At 43.6% G+C, this 24,390-nt stretch overlaps 1 protein-coding gene and 1 long non-coding RNA gene across 8 annotated transcripts in view; both read left to right on the plus strand.

Moving 5' to 3' along the window:
* Positions 1 to 461: 461 nt before the first annotated feature.
* On the plus strand, positions 462 to 1,750 carry LOC124007445. Its single transcript, XR_006833924.1, has 3 exons — positions 462 to 512; positions 811 to 909; positions 1,438 to 1,750. It is a non-coding gene; the product is annotated as an uncharacterized LOC124007445 (long non-coding RNA).
* Positions 1,751 to 7,306: 5,556 nt separating this feature from the next.
* Positions 7,307 to 24,390, plus strand: part of LOC124006786 (electrogenic sodium bicarbonate cotransporter 1-like) — an 81,839-nt gene continuing 64,755 nt past the window's right edge. For 6 of the 7 annotated variants that reach the window (XM_046316937.1, XM_046316936.1, XM_046316938.1 and 3 more), the window contains exon 1: positions 7,307 to 7,734. In XM_046316937.1, coding sequence (XP_046172893.1) covers positions 7,715 to 7,734 — 20 coding nt within the window. In that variant the 5' untranslated portion in view covers positions 7,307 to 7,714. The remainder of the gene's footprint in view (positions 7,735 to 24,390) is intronic. The other variant, XM_046316941.1, reaches the window with a different exon arrangement.

Raw genomic sequence — 24,390 nt, forward strand, 5'->3', positions numbered from 1 at the left:
CAGGACTGGCACGGCTGGCTCCACAAACAGTTTTTTTTAAATGCATCGAGCTGGACGGCATCATCTACCTTCAAGCCGCACCAGAGGTCAGCAACTAACTTAACCTCGATACATGTTCGTTAGAAACCTATCGTAGCAAAACACATCAGTTGCATTGTAGTAGATTATATAATGTAGCCTATTGGCTTTTAACTAGTACTGCCATAACACCTTATGAAAAAAATAAAAATAAAAATGTACATTTTACATTAATGTGCACTTATACCTGTGTAGTAACACTGCATTTAAAATGGTACTTCTCGTGTGTTTGTGTGTAGAGGTGCATGGAGAGGCTACATCTGAGAGGCAGAGAGGAGGAGCAGGGCATTCCTCTGGAGTACCTGGAGAAACTCCACTTCAAACACGAGAGCTTGCTGCAGCACAAAACCATGCGGCGAGAGAGGGAGGAAGGAAGGAAGTGTTGATGGGATTGTGAATGAGGAAGGGAGTGTTAAGGAAGGGAGTAGGTTGAGGTACGGACGTGCGTGTGTGTGGGAGCATTAAATAAAAAGCTTACATTTTGACATTTCTATACTACTAACATGTTTTAGAGATGTATGAGACAGGAAACAGGCTTGTTCCTCAGGTCTATTTTGAGCTGTGAATTTCCTTACAGAGATGGAAATGTACTTGAAATAACAAGGAAACAACCAGTAAATAGCCTGACCTGAGAAAATATGTTTATTGCATAAGCATTATGTGTGTGCGTGCATGTGCGTTGTTGAAGTCACTAACCATATGTCTCTATTCCCTCCTGGTCCTTACCCACAGCATGGTATAGGAGTATCTGATTGACACGCCCATTCTAAAGCTGGATATCAACAACATTTTTAAATGGGACAAGGTCAAGGGTGCTGACATGGTGGAAAGGTAAGAAGTTGTGTCAAACCCATTTTGTTTTAAACAATGTCTTTAAATGGAAATTGGTTATTATTTTTAATGAAGCAGTGTCTTTCAGAAATAGAAAGATGTGACTATATTTAGCTGTTATTTTGTTAAGGTGATTTATGAAAACATACTGTTTGGAGGACACCGGTAGTAGTGAAAAACATCCTGTTATCACTGAGTACAGTCCAGGTTATTAGTAGAGGGATGTTGATAAAGACACACACACGCATGTTTCACTTATGGAAATGAGGCCTGAAGAGCTGCTAATGTAGCTGTTTCACGTTGAAGGTAAACACCAATGCTTTTCCTGATATCATAAAGCCAATTAGTAAAACACACACACCTATTGCTTCCTGTCCAGTTGAAGCCCTGTCATCCTTTGGCACGTCCAAGCTTAGCTCCACATTGGGTCCACATCAAACACTTGCACTGACCTGACAAACCATTTACACTGACACTAATATCCATATTCATTATGTGCTAACAGCTTGTTGTGTGGTTTTCTTCCAGGTCAAATAGTTTCTCAGTACCTTGTAAACACCAACAGATGACCATCATAGCCTGCTCTGGATGTCAGCCAGCAGTGAGGACAGATGTGGAACTTGTTTTGAAATGAATGATGTCAATTATTTTTTATATTATAATTAAAGCATTTGAAATGTATCGACCTGCATGGGTACCTGCATGGGTAAACACAATATGATACGTTTTGTATAGCTTGATTTCCCCTTAATATACTGTCTGTTTTATTTATCAATTTTAATGAGGAAAAAACTGAATGTGTTTCTTTATTAGAAATAATGTGTGCTGTTTTATAAACGTGTAAAATAATAAAGGGCTACCAGTATAAAGGAACCTAAGGAAGTTTTCTGTGATTTTTGAGCAAACAGAAATTCCCCGTAGGTCTCTGAGAAGTTTACCTGAAGTGCTGTGAACAGCATATGCCCATAAAATGGAGCTAGGCCTACTCAACTACATGTCTAGATGACCGGTCTGAGCCCTATGGTCTGAGCAAGGCACTGGCGGGGCAGTCCACGATCCAGATTTTCATGCAAAATATTCATATTTTCACACCAGTGGTGTTTCCACCAAACTGACTTGTTGCAGTATAAAAATCAGTGCGTGATGAGGTAGTGCACAATAAAATGTACTTTTTCGCTTAAGTTTTCATGTGCCAAATAGTTTTGTCCCAAAAACGGTCGGTATTGTTGAATGAAAAGCATTTTAAATTATTAGTTAGGAAATGGGCCTACTCTGGCCTTGGCACATGTTCTCTATAGCCAACAACTCGCAGATACAATGCGGGTAGCAGAAACCAAACCACATGATTTGAATGAAAAGTATTTGAATAAACATGAAAAGGTGAATGTAAGAAGTGCTCATCATTTCAAATAGGTTACATTATTAAACAACATATACACACTCGAAATAGGTCAGGAGCCAGACATAGAGCCTAATAAGGAATACATATAAGCCTACAAAGAAATACATTGTGAAGCATTTGCGAGTGCGACACTCTAGGCTGGTAGGGACATAATAAAGCCTCGGCATTTAAACAAAATGTTGTTGTATTAAATCATTCTAGTCTATAAATACCGCATATAAACTGTGATTTACATATGCCAGGCATACCCTGAATTCGTGAATTAAGCGCTACTGTAGCGGAATTGGAGTGGGCAAGAAGGCTGCTCCAGCGTTTGGGAATCTCGCTCTGCGCTTCCGCTCTGCTCACATACTCTGGCGGTTAGGCTAGTGTACATGATGATATTATGTCAAGCATTGACCATCATGTCACCAGAATAAGACCCTGTATATTTATTGGAAAGGAGACTCAAGCTCATAATCGTGCACTTTCACAACCTTGTGAAGTTCATAATTTATTTAATCTGTAGCCTAATAAACTGCATGGTTTACGGAGTCGTAGTGGGAGGACCTTACACCATGTCATTGCGTGACTCCCAAATTTCCATGTGATGGTTATATCAATATTTGAGCTAAAGACGTTTCCACCGCGCTATCTCGCATAATACATTTTACCTACACAAAAGATCCCACCATGTCGAACCAACAAATTTTCTGTCGGCATTTATAAATTGTACCGAAACTTCCTGTTTCCATCACAGATGTCAGGATTTAAAAAATATAAGGTATGACTTTACTCGCATAAAAACTATGGATGGAAACGTGGTTACACACCACCCAATCTGTTATTACACAATTACTGTACTAGTAAATTAGTTGATGATCAGAGCATCAGTGAAAAGCCTTGATCAAACTGGCCCCTGTGAATAAACAGAAACTGCCGGTAATCTACACAATAAAATTGTGTCACAAATGTAAATGTGTAGGGTACTAGGGCTAACTAGCCCCCTGGGGTAAATGTCCCCCCCCCCCTGTAATTCACATTAAGACCACAAGATGTCACCAAATTATTTCCCCAACACTTTCCCTGTCTGCCATTGCTGTTACATATTGTATATATATATATATATATATATATATATATATATATATATATATATATATATATATATATATATATATATATATATATATATATATTCCAATGAAGTTAGATCTAGAATTGTTTTTTAAATATACAAGTAGGAAAGCCTTACAATAAATAATCCACTTGTTTAGAGAGAAACATTTCAATATTTTTTTAGTAAGTAATATTATGTTGAATGAGTGTTTTATGGTTATGAATGTCTTTCTACCTGTCATTTAGACAATGACCAGCCCAGTTAGCGCTAGTTTATGCTAACTTGCTATCTAGCAACTTCACTAATAGTAAATGCTAGCCAGCTTGCTAGTTAGCATAAACAGATAGGAGGGTTAGCTATCAACCTTACAACAAGATCGTCTGAGGTAAAATACATAACATAACTTTATTGCAGTTGTAAATGTTTCCACTAGTGACTGACAGTTAATTTGACTTTATAGCCTTTTAGTGATTTTAAACAACATTTTATGTCATATATATATATATTTTATCTGTATTTAACTAGGCAAGTCAGTTATGGACAAATGCTGATTTACAATGACGGCCTACACCGGCCAAACCCGGACGACGCTGGGCCAATCACGGCCTGTTGTGATACAGCTTGGATTCAAACCAGGGTGTCTGTAGTGACACCTCTAGCACTGAGATGCAGTGCCTTAGACTGCTGCGCCACTCTGGAGCTGTATAGCTAATTTTTAAGAGAGAGTTTTTCAATTGGCATCTCTCCCCATTTTCAGTCACATGTGGGGACTGGATTATGTTTGAGCAGTTCAGACAGTGGGCTCATTACTGGGGATAGCTTTATTTGTGACCTACAATGTATGTACAAATTAGAATTGTGCAATAGCAGAGCATAAGAGAGTTAATTAATTATTGAAGTTATTGTTATTAAATGTTATATTCCAATGTTATTTAATGTTATTAGTTATATTCCATTCCAATATTGTATTCCAATGACTACATTTTTTTATGAATTAAAAACAACTTTGAAAACCGTTTGCTCCTGAATGTCATTTGAAAGGCTGCTGGGATTTACAATCTTGCATTATTCAAATAATATTTAGCGCAATTGTACATAATGGGTTGCATGGAAAAGGAACAAAGAAAGAAAGAACAAAGAAAATTAATGTGCAGGTGAGATAAAAAGAGGAGCTTTACATCAAATCTCCTGATATTGGGGATATTAATGGTGGCATGTGCAATAGCATTTACTCCCCATATTTTATTTAAATAATTAAAATAAGACATCTTGACATAGCTTTTAAGTATTACTTACTAAATCATTTCTAAATAAAACGGATTAAATTGATTTTAACACACCTGTGTAAAACCTTATGCCATAATCTTCTTCCGGGGTAATTTGGCACCCTCGGTGGCCAGTTACACCATGGGGAGGGGGGCAGTTAGCCCGGTTCTTTAAAAAAAATGCCACTTTTCTAAAAACATTTAATTAAATAACAAAAAAATTGTAAAATGTAGCTATTATTTCCCTTTAGAGTTTATTCGTCTAAGCATGACCTTCATTCACATACCAATGTTTTTCCAAATGTTTCTTTTTCGTCAGAAATTACACATTGTTCTTAGGCGGGGATAATTACCCCAGTAGCCTACCTGTAAAATAGACCTTTCATGTACATAAAAACACAGTGTCCAAAACATTAAGAACACCTGCTCTTTCCATGACATAGACTGACCAGGTGAAAGCTGTGATCTCTTATTGATGTCACTTGTTAAATCCATTTCAATCAGTGTAGATGTAGGAGAGAAGACATGGATTCAGTATATGTGCCATTCAGAGGGTGAATGTGCAAGACAAAATATTTAAGTGCCTTTGAACGGGGTATGGCAGTAGGTGCCAGGCGCACCGGTTTGTCCAGAACTGCAACGCTACTGGATTTTTCACATTCAACAGTTTCCCGTGTCCACCACCCAAAGAACATTGAGCCAACTTGACACAACTGTGGGAAGCATTGAAGTCAACATGGGCCAGCATCCCTGTGGAACGCTTTCGACACCTTGTAGAGTCCATGCCCCGACGAATGCTTGTGAATATTTCCTGAAATCTTTCCCAGACTAGCTGTCTTGGTTTTCTGATTACTTGATATTTTATGTTCTGAGGGCAAACTGGGAGTTGCAACTCAATATTAGAAAGGTGTTCCTAATGTTTGGTACACTCAGTGTATAGATGAGCTTTGAGTGCAGGCCGTTTAAAGGTTCCATTTGGTGCAATAACACAATCTTTAAGTTTTCAATGTTTATTATGATTTTAGTGGCAAAGCAGAATTCAAACATCTAAATATGAGGTAAACTCCCAACAAAGCCCCAAGTACAATGGATTTATCCTCTGGCATGTTGATGTCCTCTGTAGGCTATCCACAGCCAGAATGATTTTGCAGTGCATGGTGATCACATAGGTTTCCTGTTATAGTCATCAGAGGTATAAGGAGGGTGAAGTATGTTCTGCCTTATTATTATTCGACCATGCTGGTCATTTATGAACATTTATGAACATTTGAACATCTTGGCCATGTTCTGTTATAATCTCCACCCGGCACAGCCAGAAGAGGACTGGCCACCCCACATAGCCTGGTTCCTCTCTAGGTTTCTTCCTAGGTTTTGGCCTTTCTAGGGAGTTTTTCCTAGCCACCGTGCTTCTACACCTGCATTGCTTGCTGTTTGGGGTTTTAGGCTGGGTTTCTGTACAGCACTTTGAGATATCAGCTGATGTACGAAGGGCTATATAAATACATTTGATTTGATTTGATTGGATCATTCAATACCTTGGTTTTTGTGGTAAAAATGTATGAAAAAGCATCACATTTGACAACGGTTTTCATACACATACCTTGTTTATAATGTAGGGGCCTCTGGGTCCTATAAGATTTTAGAGATTCAAATGAGATGACACTTGTGATCTGCATAACATTATGAGACAAACCAATAGCAATTGTACATAACTTTGTGTGCCTCCTTGTCTGCATACCTGCAGACACACAGACACAAATAAGTTAGCAGTTCAGTCATCTGCACCCAATGCTGGTAAATTCTTTAACATATTCTTACCTCTGTTGATTGACAGCCATTTAATTGTAAATGTTCTTGTTTAGAAATCATTTTAAATATGAGTGTCAAACAACACAGCCATTTGCACAAATATGAAAAGATATATGGTATCATCATAAAACATTATGAATTTAGGTCATTCAAGGGAGAACCCTTACCTCTACATGAGGAGAGCTTTCAATTTTTCAGTTAAGTGCCTGCACCTGCTGTCTTCTCAAATTCAAATCCACATTTTTCTGTTGGGCATCGAGGAACTAAAGGGGTTCCTCGATTAACCCCCCTCTCCTATGGGGTTCTTGGAATAACTTTTTGGGGGGAAATTTTGGATCTAGTCACAAACTGGTTGACTAAAGACGTTTTTTTAAAACTTATTTTTACTGACAGGAATATGACATATTTTTCTGACAACCATAAGGCCAGCTGGTCATAATAAATAACCACTATAAATATGCCATTTAGCAGACGCTTTTATCCAAAGCGACTTACAGTCATGTGTGCATACATTCTACGTATGGGTGGTCCCGGGAATCGAACCCACTGCCCTGGCGTTACAAGCGCCATGCTCTACCAACTGAGCTACAGAAGGACCATGTTATGAGCTATGTTACCTTCTAGTCAGGTTCTTCGAGGCATTGTGAGACTCCCTGTTAGTGTAGAGAAAGTAAACAGGTACAAGTCAGTTTCACCTTGATTTTTTTCTTCTACACCGGTCTGCTGACATTAATTATTTCTCTGACTTTTTCTTACCTCTCCCTCCCACTCGTGGCGTGACGTTGAAAGAGGGATGGAACTTTAAAAATTGAAAAAGACACTGCGCGCTCGAAGAGCTTCTTCAGACGCGCGCAGCGAAATACACAACGATCGCGAAAACTTGAAGATTTACTTAGAATGCTGTGATAGAATATGTCGCGGTATGAATAATCTGAAACTCAGTTTCTATATAGTTTGTAAGACCGACGAAATAACATTGATTACTGCCAGATAGTTTCACTATAAGCATTTCTAGACGATATTAGGCTACTCTTCTTGGAGATTAATAGGCTATTTCTCAAATCCGGGAGAGTTGCTCTATGGAGTGAGACCCGTGTTGCAAATGTATTTCGTTGTTTGAAACTCAATAACAACTTTCTTGATTTTATTGAACAAGAGAACTGGGACGTCGGCTTCAGCGCGCCTCTGGAGTCATCCCTGACTAAAAGCTGGACATAAAACTCCGGTAGAATGAGCACGGATAAAAACAAGTGAGTATGAACCAGTTTTATATCTGAAAATAATAATTTTACAATGACCATAGCCTATCCAAAATTGGGACTTGAATTGTCCACTATATAGTGGGGCTGTGGCTGGGCATGTTGCGCTTCAAATATTGCCCCAGTCAGAAGTGGGGTAATTTATTTTCACGTTACTACTGAGTAGCAGATGTTCCTAATACTACGACTTTGATAGAGTTCCTATTTCAACATACGCTATATCATTTTTTCTGGAATCTAAGCGTAATTACGCATATACCTTTTGTCGCCAAAAGTGTTCCATCATGGAAAATCTTTCTGTCATTGCATTGAATCTGGCATGGCATTGTGTACCTTTTGAGAGTAAATGTGTAAATTAGTGTAAATTACAACACCTTTCGAGGAAGGATGTTCAGCTTTGTGGTAAAGAGAATTAACTACGTGTTAACTATTTAGCAGCCTACATTTGCTCAATTCTCAGTAGCTAACGGATCTTATAGGCTAAGCAAATGAGGTCTGGATAAGCCGCATGTTACGGTTGCTTCTTCGAGACGGCTTGAGAGGGCACGGTAATCCTTTTTCCCGAGATCCCGTCACAGTCAATTAGATTGGACGCGTCTAAAAAAAACACTAGAGCCAAGTGTTATCGCTCGTCGGGGTAAAATAATCCATGGTTACAAACATGTCTGTATATAAGACAACACCACAAAGCATGTGGCACTTCTCTTTCAGTCTGTGTGGCCTCTGTTGTAAATTATACCCAACCAATTGTGCTTGCTTCTCAGGAACATGCAACCACGTGGAAAGTTTGAATGTTTGGGTTGTATAGGTTGTTACACTCCACTCATTCTCCTCATATCTAATCCTCCAGATGGCATTGTACTACTTTGCTCAGTTATTTGTACAGAGTATGTCATCCATTCATTCTGTAGATTTTATTCTGCTATATGTCTGAAGCAGTAACTGGGTGGGTGGGTGGGGGGGGACATCAGCCTGTCAAATGCATTGAAAAAGAGAGCAAAGAGAACCTTTGGATATATTTGATCTCCTTCTGAATAATTTCCACACACATTCAATGTGCATTCATTGCTTCATAGTTTAACAAGGAAACACTTAAAAAAAAAGTTCTGGCCACACCTTTAATCTGAAGTTGCCTACTAAGAACCTTTATAAGAAATAATTGATTCCTCGTTCTTTGTCTATGTTCATCTATTTACTGTCTATCAGTGTATTGTTTCCTCTTGTTTCTGCTTTAGAGAACACATAGAGCAAACCAGTGATAGACACACTGCATGGCACATGCTGGTTAGATTTTGAAAACATCTCTTACTTCCTTGTTCTTTTCTTTCAAGTGGCGTCACACCTGTACAGGTATTGTTAGAGGAAATTCCAAAGTGACTTAAGACTTAAAAGTGCACAGTCACTAGGAAAGATACAGCCACTGTTTACACAATCCTTTAGAGCCGATAGCAAGTTTCCCAAAGATCGTTTTCCAAGCACACTGCAAAAACAGCCACCTTAACATGTGAGAGTGATAGGGAAGCGCGGGTGGGGAAAGTACTTCACCCTGAACCAGGGACGAAGGACTATGCCTATGCCTATGCAGGTAAGAGTGAATGCAAAGTTGAATGCCAATCAAACAAGACTACAAAGAACCACACATGCCCAGACCAAGCATACCCTCCAAAGGTCACAACAGTTTTTTGCTAGCCCTGAGAAGTTTTTTGCTAGCCCTATCTTTCTGTTATTAGCCTTGTAACTAGCTCTGTGCCAACACTGTATTAAGGTTCAAACCCCAGCAAGAGGCTAGGCTTAAGGACCCTCTTCAGGGTGGAGGACCTGACCAGGAACAGTGTGGTGGGATTGGGATTTAATGAGTCATGCTGTAAGGAGCCTGGGTCCAGGGATGATTTCTGATCCTATGGCCCTGGCCTGCTGATCCCACATCCTCACGCACTGACACACTAATCTGGGCTAGCCCAAGAGAGAGGTCACCTATATGCTGAGAGGTATAGTTAGCAAGAGTTCTGTTGGTAGTAGATAAGATAAGATTGTACTTTAACACTCTGTGGTGAAATAAGTCCTTGGTGGAGAGGTTTTGCCCTCTGGTGTATCAACAGCCTATTCAGATTGAAGAGAGTTGAAGCAGAGGTTTCCGAATTAGATTTTAATTAGCATAATATGTACATAAACTTTTATTTTTACATAAACAATGGAAAGGCATGTGCCGAGAGATGGTTCGGGGGCTTGGCGACTAAACATTTTTTCCCCGCAGCTAAAATTAAGTCAACTCCCCTTCTGTCCTTGACTTTTCCTAAATAAACCAATTTAACACACTGACTTTAGAATTTCGATATCACAAACAGAGTTTTTGTTATAAGCAGTTTTATGAGGATATGTCATTTTCCCCCCTGCCCTTCACCCGACAGATAGCTACCGATCTGACGATGTCCCATCGAAACTACACCTAATTTATATTGAAACAAATTTCACACATGTAGTAATAAAGAAATGATTAAATTGAGATCAGTCTGAAGGGTGACAATATATATAAATTGTCTTCTGAATGAAGAGACTGATGAACAGTGCCGTGTGTAATTGACAAAGAAGGGAACGGAACATCAAGGGATAATAAATCCTGGGCTGGAAAATAAAAGTGTCAATGTATGCCGATGACTCAAGTTTCCCCTTAAGTCTGCAATCTGGATACCTGCACGGTCTCAATGAAGATCTAGATTACTTCTCTTGCCCCTCTGGACTAAAACCAAGTTATGATTAGTGTACCATATTACGTATTGGATCGTTAAAATACACAACCTTTACATTACCATGTAGTTTACCAATAAAATGGGCTGATTGTGAAGTAGACATATTTGGTATTCATATCCCTAAAGATATAAGATCTTTTACCACAACAAATTTCCATAGAAAGTTAGCAGAAACATATAAGATCCTGCAACCATGGAAAAGTAAATACCTGTCAAAGTATCACCCTTTCTTAAACAAGCCATACAAAGCAGGTTACAATAAATAATTTATATTCCAGAAAAGACAGAACACATATTACAACAAATAGTATGTTTAAACAAAAAAAAAATCTTAATGACAAAAAGGTAATATAGTCATGAATTATATTATGAATAGGAATGGTGGAGTTATGTCATACATGCAGCTATTCAAACTGATAAACAACTGATTGCAACATTAATGCAAAAATGGAGGAGGGAAAGAAGTTAGGGAACTTGTTTGTCTGCCATATATTAAAGACCAAAATTCTCTGAAATACATTGAACAAAAATAAACGCAACATGTAAAGTGTTGGTCCCCATGCTTTTTGAGATTAAATAAAATATCCAAGAAATATTCCATATACAAAAAAAGCTTATTTCTCTCATTCTGTGCACAAATTTGTTCGCATCCCTCTTAGTAAGCATTTATCCTTTGCCAAGATAATCCATCCACCTGACAGGTGTGGCAAATCAAGGAGCTGATTAAACAGCATGATTGTTACACAGGTGCACCTTGTGCTGGCCACTCTAAAATGAACAGTTTTGTCACACAACACAATGCCACAGATGTCTCAAGTTTTGAGGGAGTGTGCAAATGCAATGCTGACTGCAGGAATGTCCACCAGAGCTGTTGCCATAGAATTGAACATTCATTTCTCTGCCATAAGCCGCCTCCAACGTAGTTTTAGAGACTTTTGCATTACATCCAACCAGACTCACAACCGCATACCACGTGTATGGAACCGAGAATACCAAATAGTGATTTTATTTCTAAAATATGGTCAGAAACAGCAGATTCTAAGGTTTCTAAAACACCTACATTTGCCAAACAGCTCTCAAAATTGATTGGATGGGCTATATTTAAACATATTTTCTCTTTTTGAATAACTGTAACGCTCGTCGTATGAAGTAGATAGCGTGGTACGTGTTCATGGTTCTTGATTTTTCTCAGAACACTAAACAAAACAACAAAAGAATAACGAACTGTAGGCTTTACAGAGCTAATAAAAAAACAACATCCCACAACCTAAGTTGGCAAAACAGACTGCCTAAGTATGGTTCCCAATCAGAGACAACAATAGACCGCTGTCCCTGATTGAGAACCATACCCGGCCAAAACATAGAAACACAAAACCTAGAGATAAAGAACATAGAATTCCCACCCAAATCACACCCTGGTCAAACCAAAATAGAGACATAAAAAGCTCTAAGGTCAGGGCGCATTTCTCCGCGGTGGCGGCTCTGGTGAGGGACATAGACCCCGCTCCACCTCTGGCTTGGCCCACTTAGGTGGCGCCTCTAGAGCGGGGACCCTTGCCGCCAACCTGCTGGGGACCCTCGTTGCAGGCCACGGACTGGAGGGCGCCTTGGGAAGCTCCGGAAAGAAGGGCGGCGCAGGCACAGGACTCACCAGGCTGGGGAGACATACCGGAGGCCTCTTCCTTGACCGAGGCACCGGATACACTGGGCCGTGGAGGTGCACTGGCGGTCTCGAGTGCAGAGCTGGCACCACCCGTTCTGGCTGGATGCCCACTTCCACCCGGCATCTGCGGGACGCTGGCACCGAGCACACCGTCCTGTGAATGTTCGGCCGAGACAGCCTGGGGCCTGACCAGTCACCTGCTTGCCACGGTAAGCACGGGTCGTGGGCTCAGGTCTCCAACCTGACTCCGCCACACTCCCCGTGTGCCCCCCCCAAATTTGTTTTGGGGGCTGCCTCCCGGGCTTCCTTGCCGACCGTGTTCCCTTATAACGCTGGTTCCCCTTTCCTGCTGCCTCCGCTCTCCTGGCTACCTCCACCTGTTCCCATGGGAGGCGATCCCATCCAGCCAGGATCTCCTCCCATGTGTAGGATCCCTTACCGTCCAGGATGTCTTCCACGTTGCTTGGTCCTCTGGTGATGGGATGTTCTGTAACGCTCGTCATATGAAGTAGACCAAGGTGCATCGTGGTACGTGTTCATGGTTCTTGATTTTCTCAGAACACTAAACAAAAGAATAACGAACTGTTCTGTTCTGTAGGCTTTACAAAGCTAACAAAATAATGACATCCCACAACCTAAGGTGGCAAAACAGGCTGCCTAAGTATGATTCCCAATCAGAGACAACGATAGACAGCTGTCCCTGATTGAGAACCATACCCAGCCAGAACATAGAAACACAAAACCTAGAAATAAAGAACATGGAATTCCGACCCAAATCACACCCTGAACAAACTAAAATAGACACATAAAAAGCTCTAAGGTCAGGGCGTGATGATAACCGCAATTCCATGCATTCCACACCTGCGCACTCGCAGCAGCATAGAGCCTAGGCTAGTGATCACAGACGGCAAACAAATAATATAATAAAGTATAAAATATGCAAATACATGGGTCTGCTATTAAGATTTTTTACTGTAGGAGAATTACGCTTGAAGAGACAATTCTGTTTATATCCGACTGCTCAGAGAGGGTGGACATGGGCAAGTTCGACCGCGACCTCCGGAGGTGGCGCACGAGAATTTCGCAGCTTTACATTACAGTAAATTGTCTAGTCACTGGTTATTTTTGATACCTCTTGAATCTATCATAGAGTAAAAATGTTCTTAATTATGTGTAAACCAAATACAATTCACCCAGACTCAGGCAGTTATATGAGGAAGACGTGTGTTAGTGATTGACTAGCTACATAGCAGTCGAGTTGGACTGTGCGAAATCACTGGTCTATAAATCACCATGCAGCCCAAATAGCTACTCATTATGTGATCCCGATGAGCTATTCTGCTCCTCTTGCCTTGCTCAAACTGATCCCCTCAAACATTGGATCTTAGGAAGACATACTATCCCCAAATAATGAGTTGAGTGACTAGCAAAACCGTTGTATGGAATGAAGCCAGTCCTGTAGAGACAAGCCAAACCACAGCTTTGCTGACCTTACACCTGACACAAAAATCAGCTCAACACCAAGGTGTGAAAAATCGTGTTAGGCCAAATGTCCCAGTGGTAACCTCTTGTACACTGCTGTGGCCCTATGTACATGGAGACCAGGAACACTACATATCATGAGGCTGGTATAGAGAAATAGAGTATAGAATATTGTGTCACTAATAGTGGGGGGAAAAATATATCCTGAAGATACTTTTCACCCCCCTGGTGTGTGTACATCTAGTCCTGCGTCCCTGTTGTGGGTTTACCTCCGGTCCTGTGCTGTGCATTACTCATAAGGCCCTCACTTTCAGAAACCGCATCATGGGCAGATTAACTGGCTTCTGTCCTGGGCGGCGTATGGGGCCCCTAGTGTGGTAGGAGCGTTATCCACCCTCATCCATCCCCATCATTGAGCCTGCAACATGACCCTGCTTTCTTTCTTTCACTCTCTTTCTCCCCCTCTTCCCCTTTTGGGCAAGGCTAGAATGAAGGCCCTATCACTCTGTTACTTGACCTGGCTGCACCCCCCCCCTCTGAAGGCTAACCTGGTGAATGATTCGCTAAATGCTACTTGAGGGCTATGGTAAAGGCTACGCTAAATTCTACGTGAGTGGATCGGCTAAAGGGTTTGTCCCCGTCTATTTGGAAGATCGTAGACTGAAAGGGCACTATCAGCCAGTACTTCCATATCATGTTTCTGATGTCCTTCCAATATGCTATATCACAACAATGTAATACTAAGGCTTTATAAAATAATGAAGGTAAGCCACTGTAAACTTAATTCACTCTTCACTTTTTCCAGGGAAATTGGCAAAATAATTAGCAGTTGCAACTTACAAATGCACATTTGACAAAGCCTTGTTCTGTTCAATGTTCTCTACTTTATATAGTACTCTAAATACCTAAATTCATGTTCTTAAGTTCAAAAGAATAGTAGACAAAAAATAGCTGACACCATTCAGGCAGAGGTAATTGTAAAGCTGGCTAGTTTAACAGGCTAAATATTGAAAACCTGAATTATGCCAGCCTTACAATTACCTCTGCCTGTTTGGCTGTCTGTCTCATAAACCCTCTTAAACCACCAACCAGAACTCCCTACTCCTTTTAGTTAATATGAATAGGAATGACCTCTGACCCTGTACACTTCAAAGCTCACTCTCCCTATGTGCCTGCAGCTGTCCGCACAGACATTTCTCTCTGTCCTTAAACAGAGCTTCAGAGCCACAGAGGAAGGGCTGGCCTTGTCATATCACCAATGACACCTCAGGGACTTGAGAGATTGACTGGCTGACTTACTGACTGGCTGGCTGACTGAAGCTATGGCCGGCTCTGACAAATAGGAGATGATTCTCTGTAGCTGTTCGCCTCGAAGGCACGTAGTATCTTGGAGGGATTGACTGAGGCCATGGCCTGCCCTCTCAGTGACAGATATGACTCTATAACTGTTCGCACCAGGAAGGCACGTAGGCTGTCCTGGAAAGACCGAAGAAGAAGAACCAAGGAGATAATGGTGAGAGATGCAGTATAGTACAACACCCCCCCCCCCATTTCAATCCCTCCTTTACCTCACAAAGAAACACAATGACACTCAAGGCTGCTTTGATCCCGCTCAAAATACAACTCTGTGGTAACTAAACCTTTTCCCATTCTTTCCTCCATTCTTTCCTTTAAGAATGAAAAACCAAAGGAGGGTACATGAGAGTCTGAGTCCAAGCTTTGTCATTGCATGGCAGGATGGCCTAATCCCAGGCCACGCCTCTCCCCTGTGTGTTTGATGTTGGGAGCTTTGCTTCAACTTTATGGTTGTGGCCTGACCCCAATCATATCTGAAGGCCAGATAATGGAGTGATAAGGCTGTCCCTCCACTGGGGAAATGCAGATGAGCTGCTTGCTAGCTGGTGCTATCTATCTCAGGAACAAGTTGTATCCTTCCTGTCTTTGTTTATTATTTCTTTTTCAAACTGTGTAGCAGTGTTATTCCAGCCCGGGGCAGTGAAAAGGGAGAAAATAAACATTTGCTAGCCTACCTTGCTGTCGAAGGTGCTCGAATTAAGGAAGTTGGATGTGAAATACCACATTTATCTTCAGTAAAAATCACCTGTTGACGATGTGTCTGCAGGACCATATTATTGATGAGTTAATGTATATATAATTTTTTTTAAATCTAAGGACCGTGAGAAAGGGGGATGGTCACAGTTCTGCCCTTATCCTGTTAATGATCTGTATTGAAAACTGGAGTGCCCAATTACCCATATGTTGGGTAGATTTAAGAAGTATAGCTTACAATGGGTACTGTAGGTATGTTCAGTATGTATAGCTGCTGCCATTAAACCACAGATGAACAACAGCCCCTCTCCAGGACCCTCTAATGTTACAACCCCACTGGTGAACCCGGAAACCATGTGGAAGCAAACTGCTAATTCCCTTACCAACGCCTTCACTCATCACCCTTCCACAAGGCCGGAACCACTGACTGTCTTTTTTTTCAATTTAAAGTACTGACTGACTGTCTAAAGGAGAATTTACCAGACCGATTGTCAGTCTGCACAGTACGGGGCCGTTTATTTGCCGTTCATTCGCTTGCTGTCAGTGCGGTGTGCCATGGGGACCACCTGCCATTGGCGACTGACAGCCGTAATTTCCCCCCGTTTCTACATGTAGAGCCGATTTTGCATTTGGTTTACAAATTACGATGGCACTCTGTTCAGAGATGCGCTTAACAATCCTACCCTTCTGTCCGTGCCTTAATCTGTCTCTTTATGTTAGCATAAAAAGGGGGATAGAGATGGAGAGATGTGAAAAGAGAGATAAGAAGAAGGGGGGTAGAGAGATGGAAAACTCTCTCTACTGATGTGACCCAAGTCTACAGGTTAAGAACATTGTGCAGGTATGTAGAATACCAAGTGCGCTTGTGTGCTTGCCCCTGTACCTTCTGTTAGACACTCTAAGCCACGTGTCAAACTCGTTCCACAGAGGGCCAAGGGTCTGCGGGTTTTCGTCCACCCTTGTACTTGATTGATGAATTAAGGTCACTAATTAGTAAGGAACTCCCCTCATCTGGTTGTGTAGGTCTTAATTGAAAGGAAAAAAACAAAAACCAGCAGACACTAGGTGTAACGATGTCCGTCTGTTGTAAGAAGAGTCAGACCGAAATGCAGCGTGTAGGTTACTCATGACTTTAATTAATGAAAACGGTACATGAAATAACTGATATAAGAAAACAACAAACGAAACGTGAAACTAATTACAGCCTATCTGGTGACTACAACACAGAGACAGGAACAAACACCCACAAAATACAAAGCGAAAGTCAGGCTGTCTAAATACGGTTCTCAATCAGAGAAAACGACAAGCACCTGACTCTGATTGAGAATCGCCTCAGGCAGCCAAGCCTAAGTAGACACACCCCTAATCAGCCGCAATCCCAAATAATACAAACCCCAATACGAATACAACATATAAACCCATGTCACACCCTGGCCTACCCAAACATATAACAAAAACACAAAATACAATGACCAAGGCGTGACACTAGGCTCTCCATGGAATAAGTTTGACACCCCTGCTCTAAGCGGTTGATTCACTATGAACATTTTAATCCATCCAGTAATGAGGAAAACAGTAGTATAATGTGGTTTCTACAGGAGAGATAGGAATGATAATACAATTAGAATTGTACAAGGATTCATCAACACAGTAGTGTAACATAGTAGTACAATGGTAATAAGCTGGGATGTTCATGAACATAGTGGTAAAAATATGCATAATAATATGAAGAAATGTACACAAACATAATGGCAAACATTATAGGGAATGTGCATGCATAATACGTTGCTGGAATATACATAAGTAATGCAAACAATAACGAGTTATTAGGACCTCTCCGGGAAGTCATGAAGTGGCTGCCTAAAGTGGTCAGGACGTTGTGTCATGGTCCCCGTGAGGCTTTGTTTAGTTCCCAGTTAGTCTCAGGGACATCCCAGAGGATGTTTTTAGGACGTCCCCCCGGGACAAACCGGGAACTAGACAACCTCCAGGGGACCAGGACACAACGTCCCAAGAACGTTCAGGGGACCTTCAGGGGGCCATGACAAACCTGTAACTATAAAAAGATCCCCCAGAGAATGTTACCTTGGGACCATTGATGGGAACTACACAAAGGTCTCTCAGAGAACATACCCTTGGGACCATCATGCAACATTCTTGTCATGTTTTGTCATTGATTATCATGTCTTGTCCCTGTGCTTCCCCTTCTATTCGTTTCCCTCTGCTGGTCTTATTAGGTTCTTTCCCTCTTTCTATCCCTCTCTCTCCCCCTCCCTCTCTCACTCTCTCGCTCTCTCTTCTCTCTATCGTTCCGTTCCTGCTCCCAGCTGTTCCTATTCCCCTAATCAATCATTTAGTCTTCCCACACCTGTTCCCGATCCTTTTCCCTGATTAGAGTCCCTATTTCTCTCCTTGTTTTCCGTTCCTGCCCTGTCGGATCCTTGTCTATAATTCACCGTGCTGTGTCTATGTATTGCCCTGTCGTGTCGTGTTTCCCTCAGATGCTGCGTGGTGAGCAGGTGTCTGAGTCTGCTACGTTCAAGTGCCTTCCCGAGGCAACCTGCAGTTCTTGATCAAGTCTCCAGCCTGTTCTCGTCATTACGAGTAGTATTATGCCTTTTGTTTTGTAAAGTAACTTTACTGGATTAAAAACTCTGTTTTCGCCAAGTCGCTTTTGGGTCCTCATTCACCCGCATAACAGAAGGACCCGACCATTAAATGGACCCAGCGACTACAGATGCTCGTAACACTGCCGTCGAGATCCAAGGAGCCATGCTCGGCAGACACGAGCAGGAATTGTCTGCTGCTCGCCATGCCGTGGAGAACCTGGCCGCTCAGGTTTCCGACCTCTCTGGACAGTTCCAGAGTCTTCGTCTCGTGCCACCTGTTACTTCCTGGCCTGCCGAGCCTCCGGAACCTAGGGTTAATAACCCACCTTGCTACTCCGGGCAGCCCACGGAGTGCCGCTCCTTTCTCACCCAGTGTGATATTGTGTTCTCTCTCCAACCCAACACATACTCTAGCGAGAGAGCTCGGGTTGCTTACGTCATTTCACTCCTTACTGGCCGGGCTCGAGAGTGGGGCACAGCTATCTGGGAGGCAAGGGCTGATTGTTCTAACAATTACCAGAACTTTAAAGAGGAGATGATTCGGGTTTTTGACCATTCAGTTTTTGGTAGGGAGGCTTCTAGGGCCCTGGCTTCCCTATGCCAAGGTGATCGATCCATAACGGATTACTCTATAGAGTTTCGCACTCTTGCTGCCTCTAGTGACTGGAACGAGCCGGCGCTGCTCGCTCGTTTTCTGGAGGGACTCCACGCAGTGGTCAAAGATGAGATTCTCTCTCGGGAGGTTCCTTCCAGTGTGGACTCTTTGATTGCTCTCGCCATCCGCATAGAACGACGGGTAGATCTTCGTCACCAAGCTCGTGGAAGAGAGCTCGCGTCAACGGTGTTTCCCTGCTCCGCATCGCAACCATCTCCCTCCTCTGGCTCAGAGACTGAGCCCATGCAGCTGGGAGGTATTCGCATCTCGACCAAGGAGAGGGAACGGAGGATCACCAACCGCCTGTGCCTCTATTGCGGATTTGATGGACATTTTGTCAATTCATGTCCAGTAAAGGCCAGAGCTCATCAGTAAGCGGAGGGCTACTGGTGAGCGCTACTACTCAGGTCTCTTCATCTAGATCCTGTACTACTATGTCGGTCCATCTACGCTGGACCGGTTCGGGTGCTACATGCAGTGCCTTGATTGACTCTGGGGCTGAGGGTTGTTTCATGGACGAAGCATGGGCTCGGAAACATGACATTCCTTTCAGACAGTTAGACAAGCCTACGCCCATGTTTGCCTTAGATGGTAGTCATCTTCCCAGTATCAGATTTGAGACACTACCTTTAACTCTCACAGTATCTGGTAACCACAGTGAGACTATTTCTTTTTTGATTTTTCGTTCACCTTTTACACCTGTTGTTTTGGGTCATCCCTGGCTAGTATGTCATAATCCTTCTATTAATTGGTCTAGTAATTCTATCCTATCCTGGAACGTTTCTTGTCATGTGAAGTGTTTAATGTCTGCCATCCCTCCCATTTCTTCTGTCCCCACTTCTCAGGAGGAACCTGGCGATTTGACAGGAGTGCCGGAGGAATATCATGATCTGCGCACGGTCTTCAGTCGGTCCCGAGCCAACTCCCTTCCTCCTCACCGGTCGTATGATTGTAGTATTGATCTCCTTCCGGGGACCACTCCTCCTCGGGGTAGACTATACTCTCTGTCGGCTCCCGAACGTAAGGCTCTCGAGGATTATTTATCTGTGTCTCTTGACGCCGGTACCATAGTGCCTTCTTCCTCTCCGGCCGGGGCGGGGTTCTTTTTTGTTAAGAAGAAGGACGGTACTCTGCGCCCTGCGTGGATTATCGAGGGCTGAATGACATAACGGTTAAGAATCGTTATCCGCTTCCCCTTATGTCATCAGCCTTCGAGATTCTGCAGGGAGCCAGGTGCTTTACTAAGTTGGACCTTCGTAACGCTTACCATCTCGTGCGCATCAGAGAGGGGGACGAGTGGAAAACGGCGTTTAACACTCCGTTAGGGCATTTTGAGTACCGGGTTCTGCCGTTTGGTCTCGCCAATGCGCCAGCTGTTTTTCAGGCATTAGTTAATGATGTTCTGAGAGACATGCTGAACATCTTTGTTTTTGTCTATCTTGACGATATCCTGATTTTTTCACCGTCACTCGAGATTCATGTTCAGCACGTTCGACGTGTTCTACAGCGCCTTTTAGAGAATTGTCTCTACGTAAAGGCTGAGAAGTGCTCTTTTCATGTCTCCTCCGTTACTTTTCTCGGTTCCGTTATTTCCGCTGAAGGCATTCAGATGGATTCCGCTAAGGTCCAAGCTGTCAGTGATTGGCCCGTTCCAAGGTCACGTGTCGAGTTGCAGCGCTTTTTAGGTTTCGCTAATTTCTATCGGCGTTTCATTCGTAATTTCGGTCAAGTTGCTGCCCCTCTCACAGCTCTTACTTCTGTCAAGACGTGTTTTAAGTGGTCCGGTTCCGCCCAGGAGCTTTTGATCTTCTAAAAGAACGTTTTACGTCCGCTCCTATCCTCGTTACTCCTGACGTCACTAGACAATTCATTGTCGAGGTTGACGCTTCAGAGGTAGGCGTGGGAGCCATTCTATCCCAGCGCTTCCAGTCTGACGATAAGGTTCATCCTTGCGCTTATTTTTCTCATCGCCTGTCGCCATCTGAGCGCAACTATGATGTGGGTAACCGTGAACTGCTCGCCATCCGCTTAGCCCTAGGCGAATGGCGACAGTGGTTGGAGGGGGCGACCGTTCCTTTTGTCGTTTGGACAGACCATAAGAACCTTGAGTACATCCGTTCTGCCAAACGACTTAATGCCCGTCAAGCTCGTTGGGCGTTGTTTTTCGCTCGTTTCGAGTTTGTGATTTCTTACCGTCCGGGTAGCAAAAACACCAAGCCTGATGCCTTATCCCGTCTGTTTAGTTCTTCTGTGGCTTCTACTGATCCCGAGGGGATTCTTCCTTATGGGCGTGTTGTCGGGTTGACAGTCTGGGGAATTGAAAGACAGGTTAAGCAAGCACTCACGCACACTGCGTCGCCGCCGCGCTTGTCCTAGTAACCTCCTTTTCGTTCCTGTTTCCACTCGTCTGGCTGTTCTTCAGTGGGCTCACTCTGCCAAGTTAGCTGGTCATCCCGGTGTTCGAGGCACTCTTGCGTCTATTCGACAGCGCTTTTGGTGGCCGACTCAGGAGCGTGACACGCGCCGTTTCGTGGCTGCTTGTTCGGACTGCGCGCAGACTAAGTCGGGTAACTCTCCTCCTGCCGGTCGTCTCAGACCGCTCCCCATTCCTTCTCGACCATGGTCTCACATCGCCCTAGACTTCATTACCGGTCTGCCTTTGTCTGCGGGGAAGACTGTGATTCTTACGGTTGTCGATAGGTTCTCTAAGGCGGCACATTTCATTCCCCTCGCTAAACTTCCTTCCGCTAAGGAGACGGCACAAATCATCATCGAGAATGTGTTCAGAATTCATGGCCTCCCGTTAGACGCCGTTTCAGACAGAGGCCCGCAATTCACGTCACAGTTTTGGAGGGAGTTCTGTCGTTTGATTGGTGCGTCCGTCAGTCTCTCTTCCGGGTTTCATCCCCAGTCTAACGGTCAAGCAGAGAGGGCCAATCAGACGATTGGTCGCATACTACGCAGCCTTTCTTTCAGAAACCCTGCGTCTTGGGCAGAACAGCTCCCTGGGCAGAATACGCTCACAACTCGCTTCCTTCGTCTGCTACCGGGTTATCTCCGTTTCAGAGTAGTCTGGGTTACCAGCCTCCTCTGTTCTCATCCCAGCTTGCTGAGTCCAGCGTTCCCTCCGCTCAAGCGTTTGTCCAACGTTGTGAGCGCACCTGGAGGAGGGTGAGGTCTGCACTTTGCCGTTACAGGGCACAGACTGTGAGAGCCGCCAATAAACGCAGGATTAAGAGTCCAAGGTATTGTTGCGGCCAGAGAGTGTGGCTTTCCACTCGCAACCTTCCTCTTATGACAGCTTCTCGTAAGTTGACTCCGCGGTTCATTGGTCCGTTCCGTGTCTCCCAGGTCGTCAATCCTGTCGCTGTGCGACTGCTTCTTCCGCGACATCTTCGTCGCGTCCATCCTGTCTTCCATGTCTCCTGTGTCAAGCCCTTTCTTCGCACCCCCGTTCGTCTTCCCTCCCCCTCCCGTCCTTGTCGAGAGCGCACCTATTTACAAGGTACGTAAGATCATGGACATGCGTTCTCGGGGACGGGGTCACCAATACTTAGTGGATTGGGAGGGTTACGGTCCTGAGGAGAGGAGTTGGGTTCCGTCTCGGGACGTGCTGGACCGTTCGCTTATTGATGATTTCCTCCGTTGCCGCCAGGGTTCCTCCTCGAGTGCGCCAGGAGGCGCTCGGTGAGTGGGGGGTACTGTCATGTTTTGTCATTGATTATCATGTCTTGTCCCTGTGCTTCCCCTTCTATTCGTTTCCCTCTGCTGGTCTTATTAGGTTCTTTCCCTCTTTCTATCCCTCTCTCTCCCCTCCCTCTCTCACTCTCTCGCTCTCTCTTCTCTCTATCGTTCCGTTCCTGCTCCCAGCTGTTCCTATTCCCCTAATCAATCATTTAGTCTTCCCACACCTGTTCCCGATCCTTTTCCCTGATTAGAGTCCCTATTTCTCTCCTTGTTTTCCGTTCCTGCCCTGTCGGATCCTTGTCTATAATTCACCGTGCTGTGTCTATGTATTGCCCTGTCGTGTCGTGTTTCCCTCAGATGCTGCGTGGTGAGCAGGTGTCTGAGTCTGCTACGTTCAAGTGCCTTCCCGAGGCAACCTGCAGTTCTTGATCAAGTCTCCAGTCTGTTCTCGTCATTACGAGTAGTATTATGCCTTTTGTTTTGTAAAGTAACTTTACTGGATTAAAAACTCTGTTTTCGCCAAGTCGCTTTTGGGTCCTCATTCACCCGCATAACAATTCTTAGAACGTTCTCAGAACGTCAGTGGTATAACGTCGTGCTGAAACCCTTAAGGGAACTAATGGGAACGTTGCCGAATGTCCTCAGGATGTCCCCTGTTTCCTGGGATATTAGCTGTAATATAAACTGCGTGGGAGAACAATGTAATGCTTTAAATGGCTGACTACCGTGAAGATGCCGGAAGGGGTAGAGCTAGTGAACAACAACCTGTTGTAATCAGGGGTGAAAGTAAATTGAGAATTTGTGTGATTGATACTTCAAAGGAAGATGGCGGAAATGTATGTTGTCAAGCAAATTCCTGCTGGTCTCACAGTAATTGAACGTTAATGAACATAAACACGTTTAGCATCTCCAGGTTTCCACGCATAGCCTACAAGCCACTGATGCAGGACTTTGGAACATCTACATTTTAAAAAGTCCCCAAAATCTATGTAATCAAATCAAATCAAATCAAATTTATTTATATAGCCCTTCGTACATCAGCTGATATCTCAAAGTGCTGTACAGAAACCCAGCCTAAAACCCCAAACAGCAAACAATGCAGGTGTAAAAGCACGGTGGCTAGGAAAAACTCCCTAGAAAGGCCAAAACCTAGGAAGAAACCTAGAGAGGAACCGGGCTATGTGGGGTGGCCAGTCCTCTTCTGGCTGTGCCGGGTAGAGATTATAACAGAAAATGACCAAGATGTTCAAATGTTCATAAATGACCAGCATGGTCAAATAATAATAAGGCAGAACAGTTGAAACTGGAGCAGCAGCACAGTCAGGTGGACTGGGGACAGCAAGGAGCCATCATGTCAGGTAGTCCTGGGGCACGGTCCTAGGGCTCAGGTCCTCCGAGAGAGAGAAAGAAAGAGAGAATTAGAGAGAGCATATGTCCAGTCCTCTTCTGGCTGTGCCGGGTGGAGATTATAACAGAACGTGGCCAAGATGTTCAAATGTTCATAAATGACCAGCATGGTTGAATAATAGTAAGGCAGAACAGTTGAAACTGGAGCAGGAGCATGGCCAGGTGGACTGGGGACAGCAAGGAGTCCTCATGTCAGGTAGTCCTGGGACATGGTCCTAGGGCCCAGGCCAGTTGAAACTGGAGCAGCAGCATGGCCAGGTGGACTGGGGACAGCAAGGAGTCATCATGTCAGGTAGTCCTGGGGCATGGTTCTAGGGCTCAGGTCCTCCGAGAGAGAGAAAGAAGGAG

The sequence above is a fragment of the Oncorhynchus gorbuscha genome, linkage group LG20 (assembly GCF_021184085.1).
Source record: "Oncorhynchus gorbuscha isolate QuinsamMale2020 ecotype Even-year linkage group LG20, OgorEven_v1.0, whole genome shotgun sequence".
In the NCBI taxonomy this organism is placed as follows: Eukaryota; Metazoa; Chordata; class Actinopteri; order Salmoniformes; family Salmonidae; genus Oncorhynchus; species Oncorhynchus gorbuscha.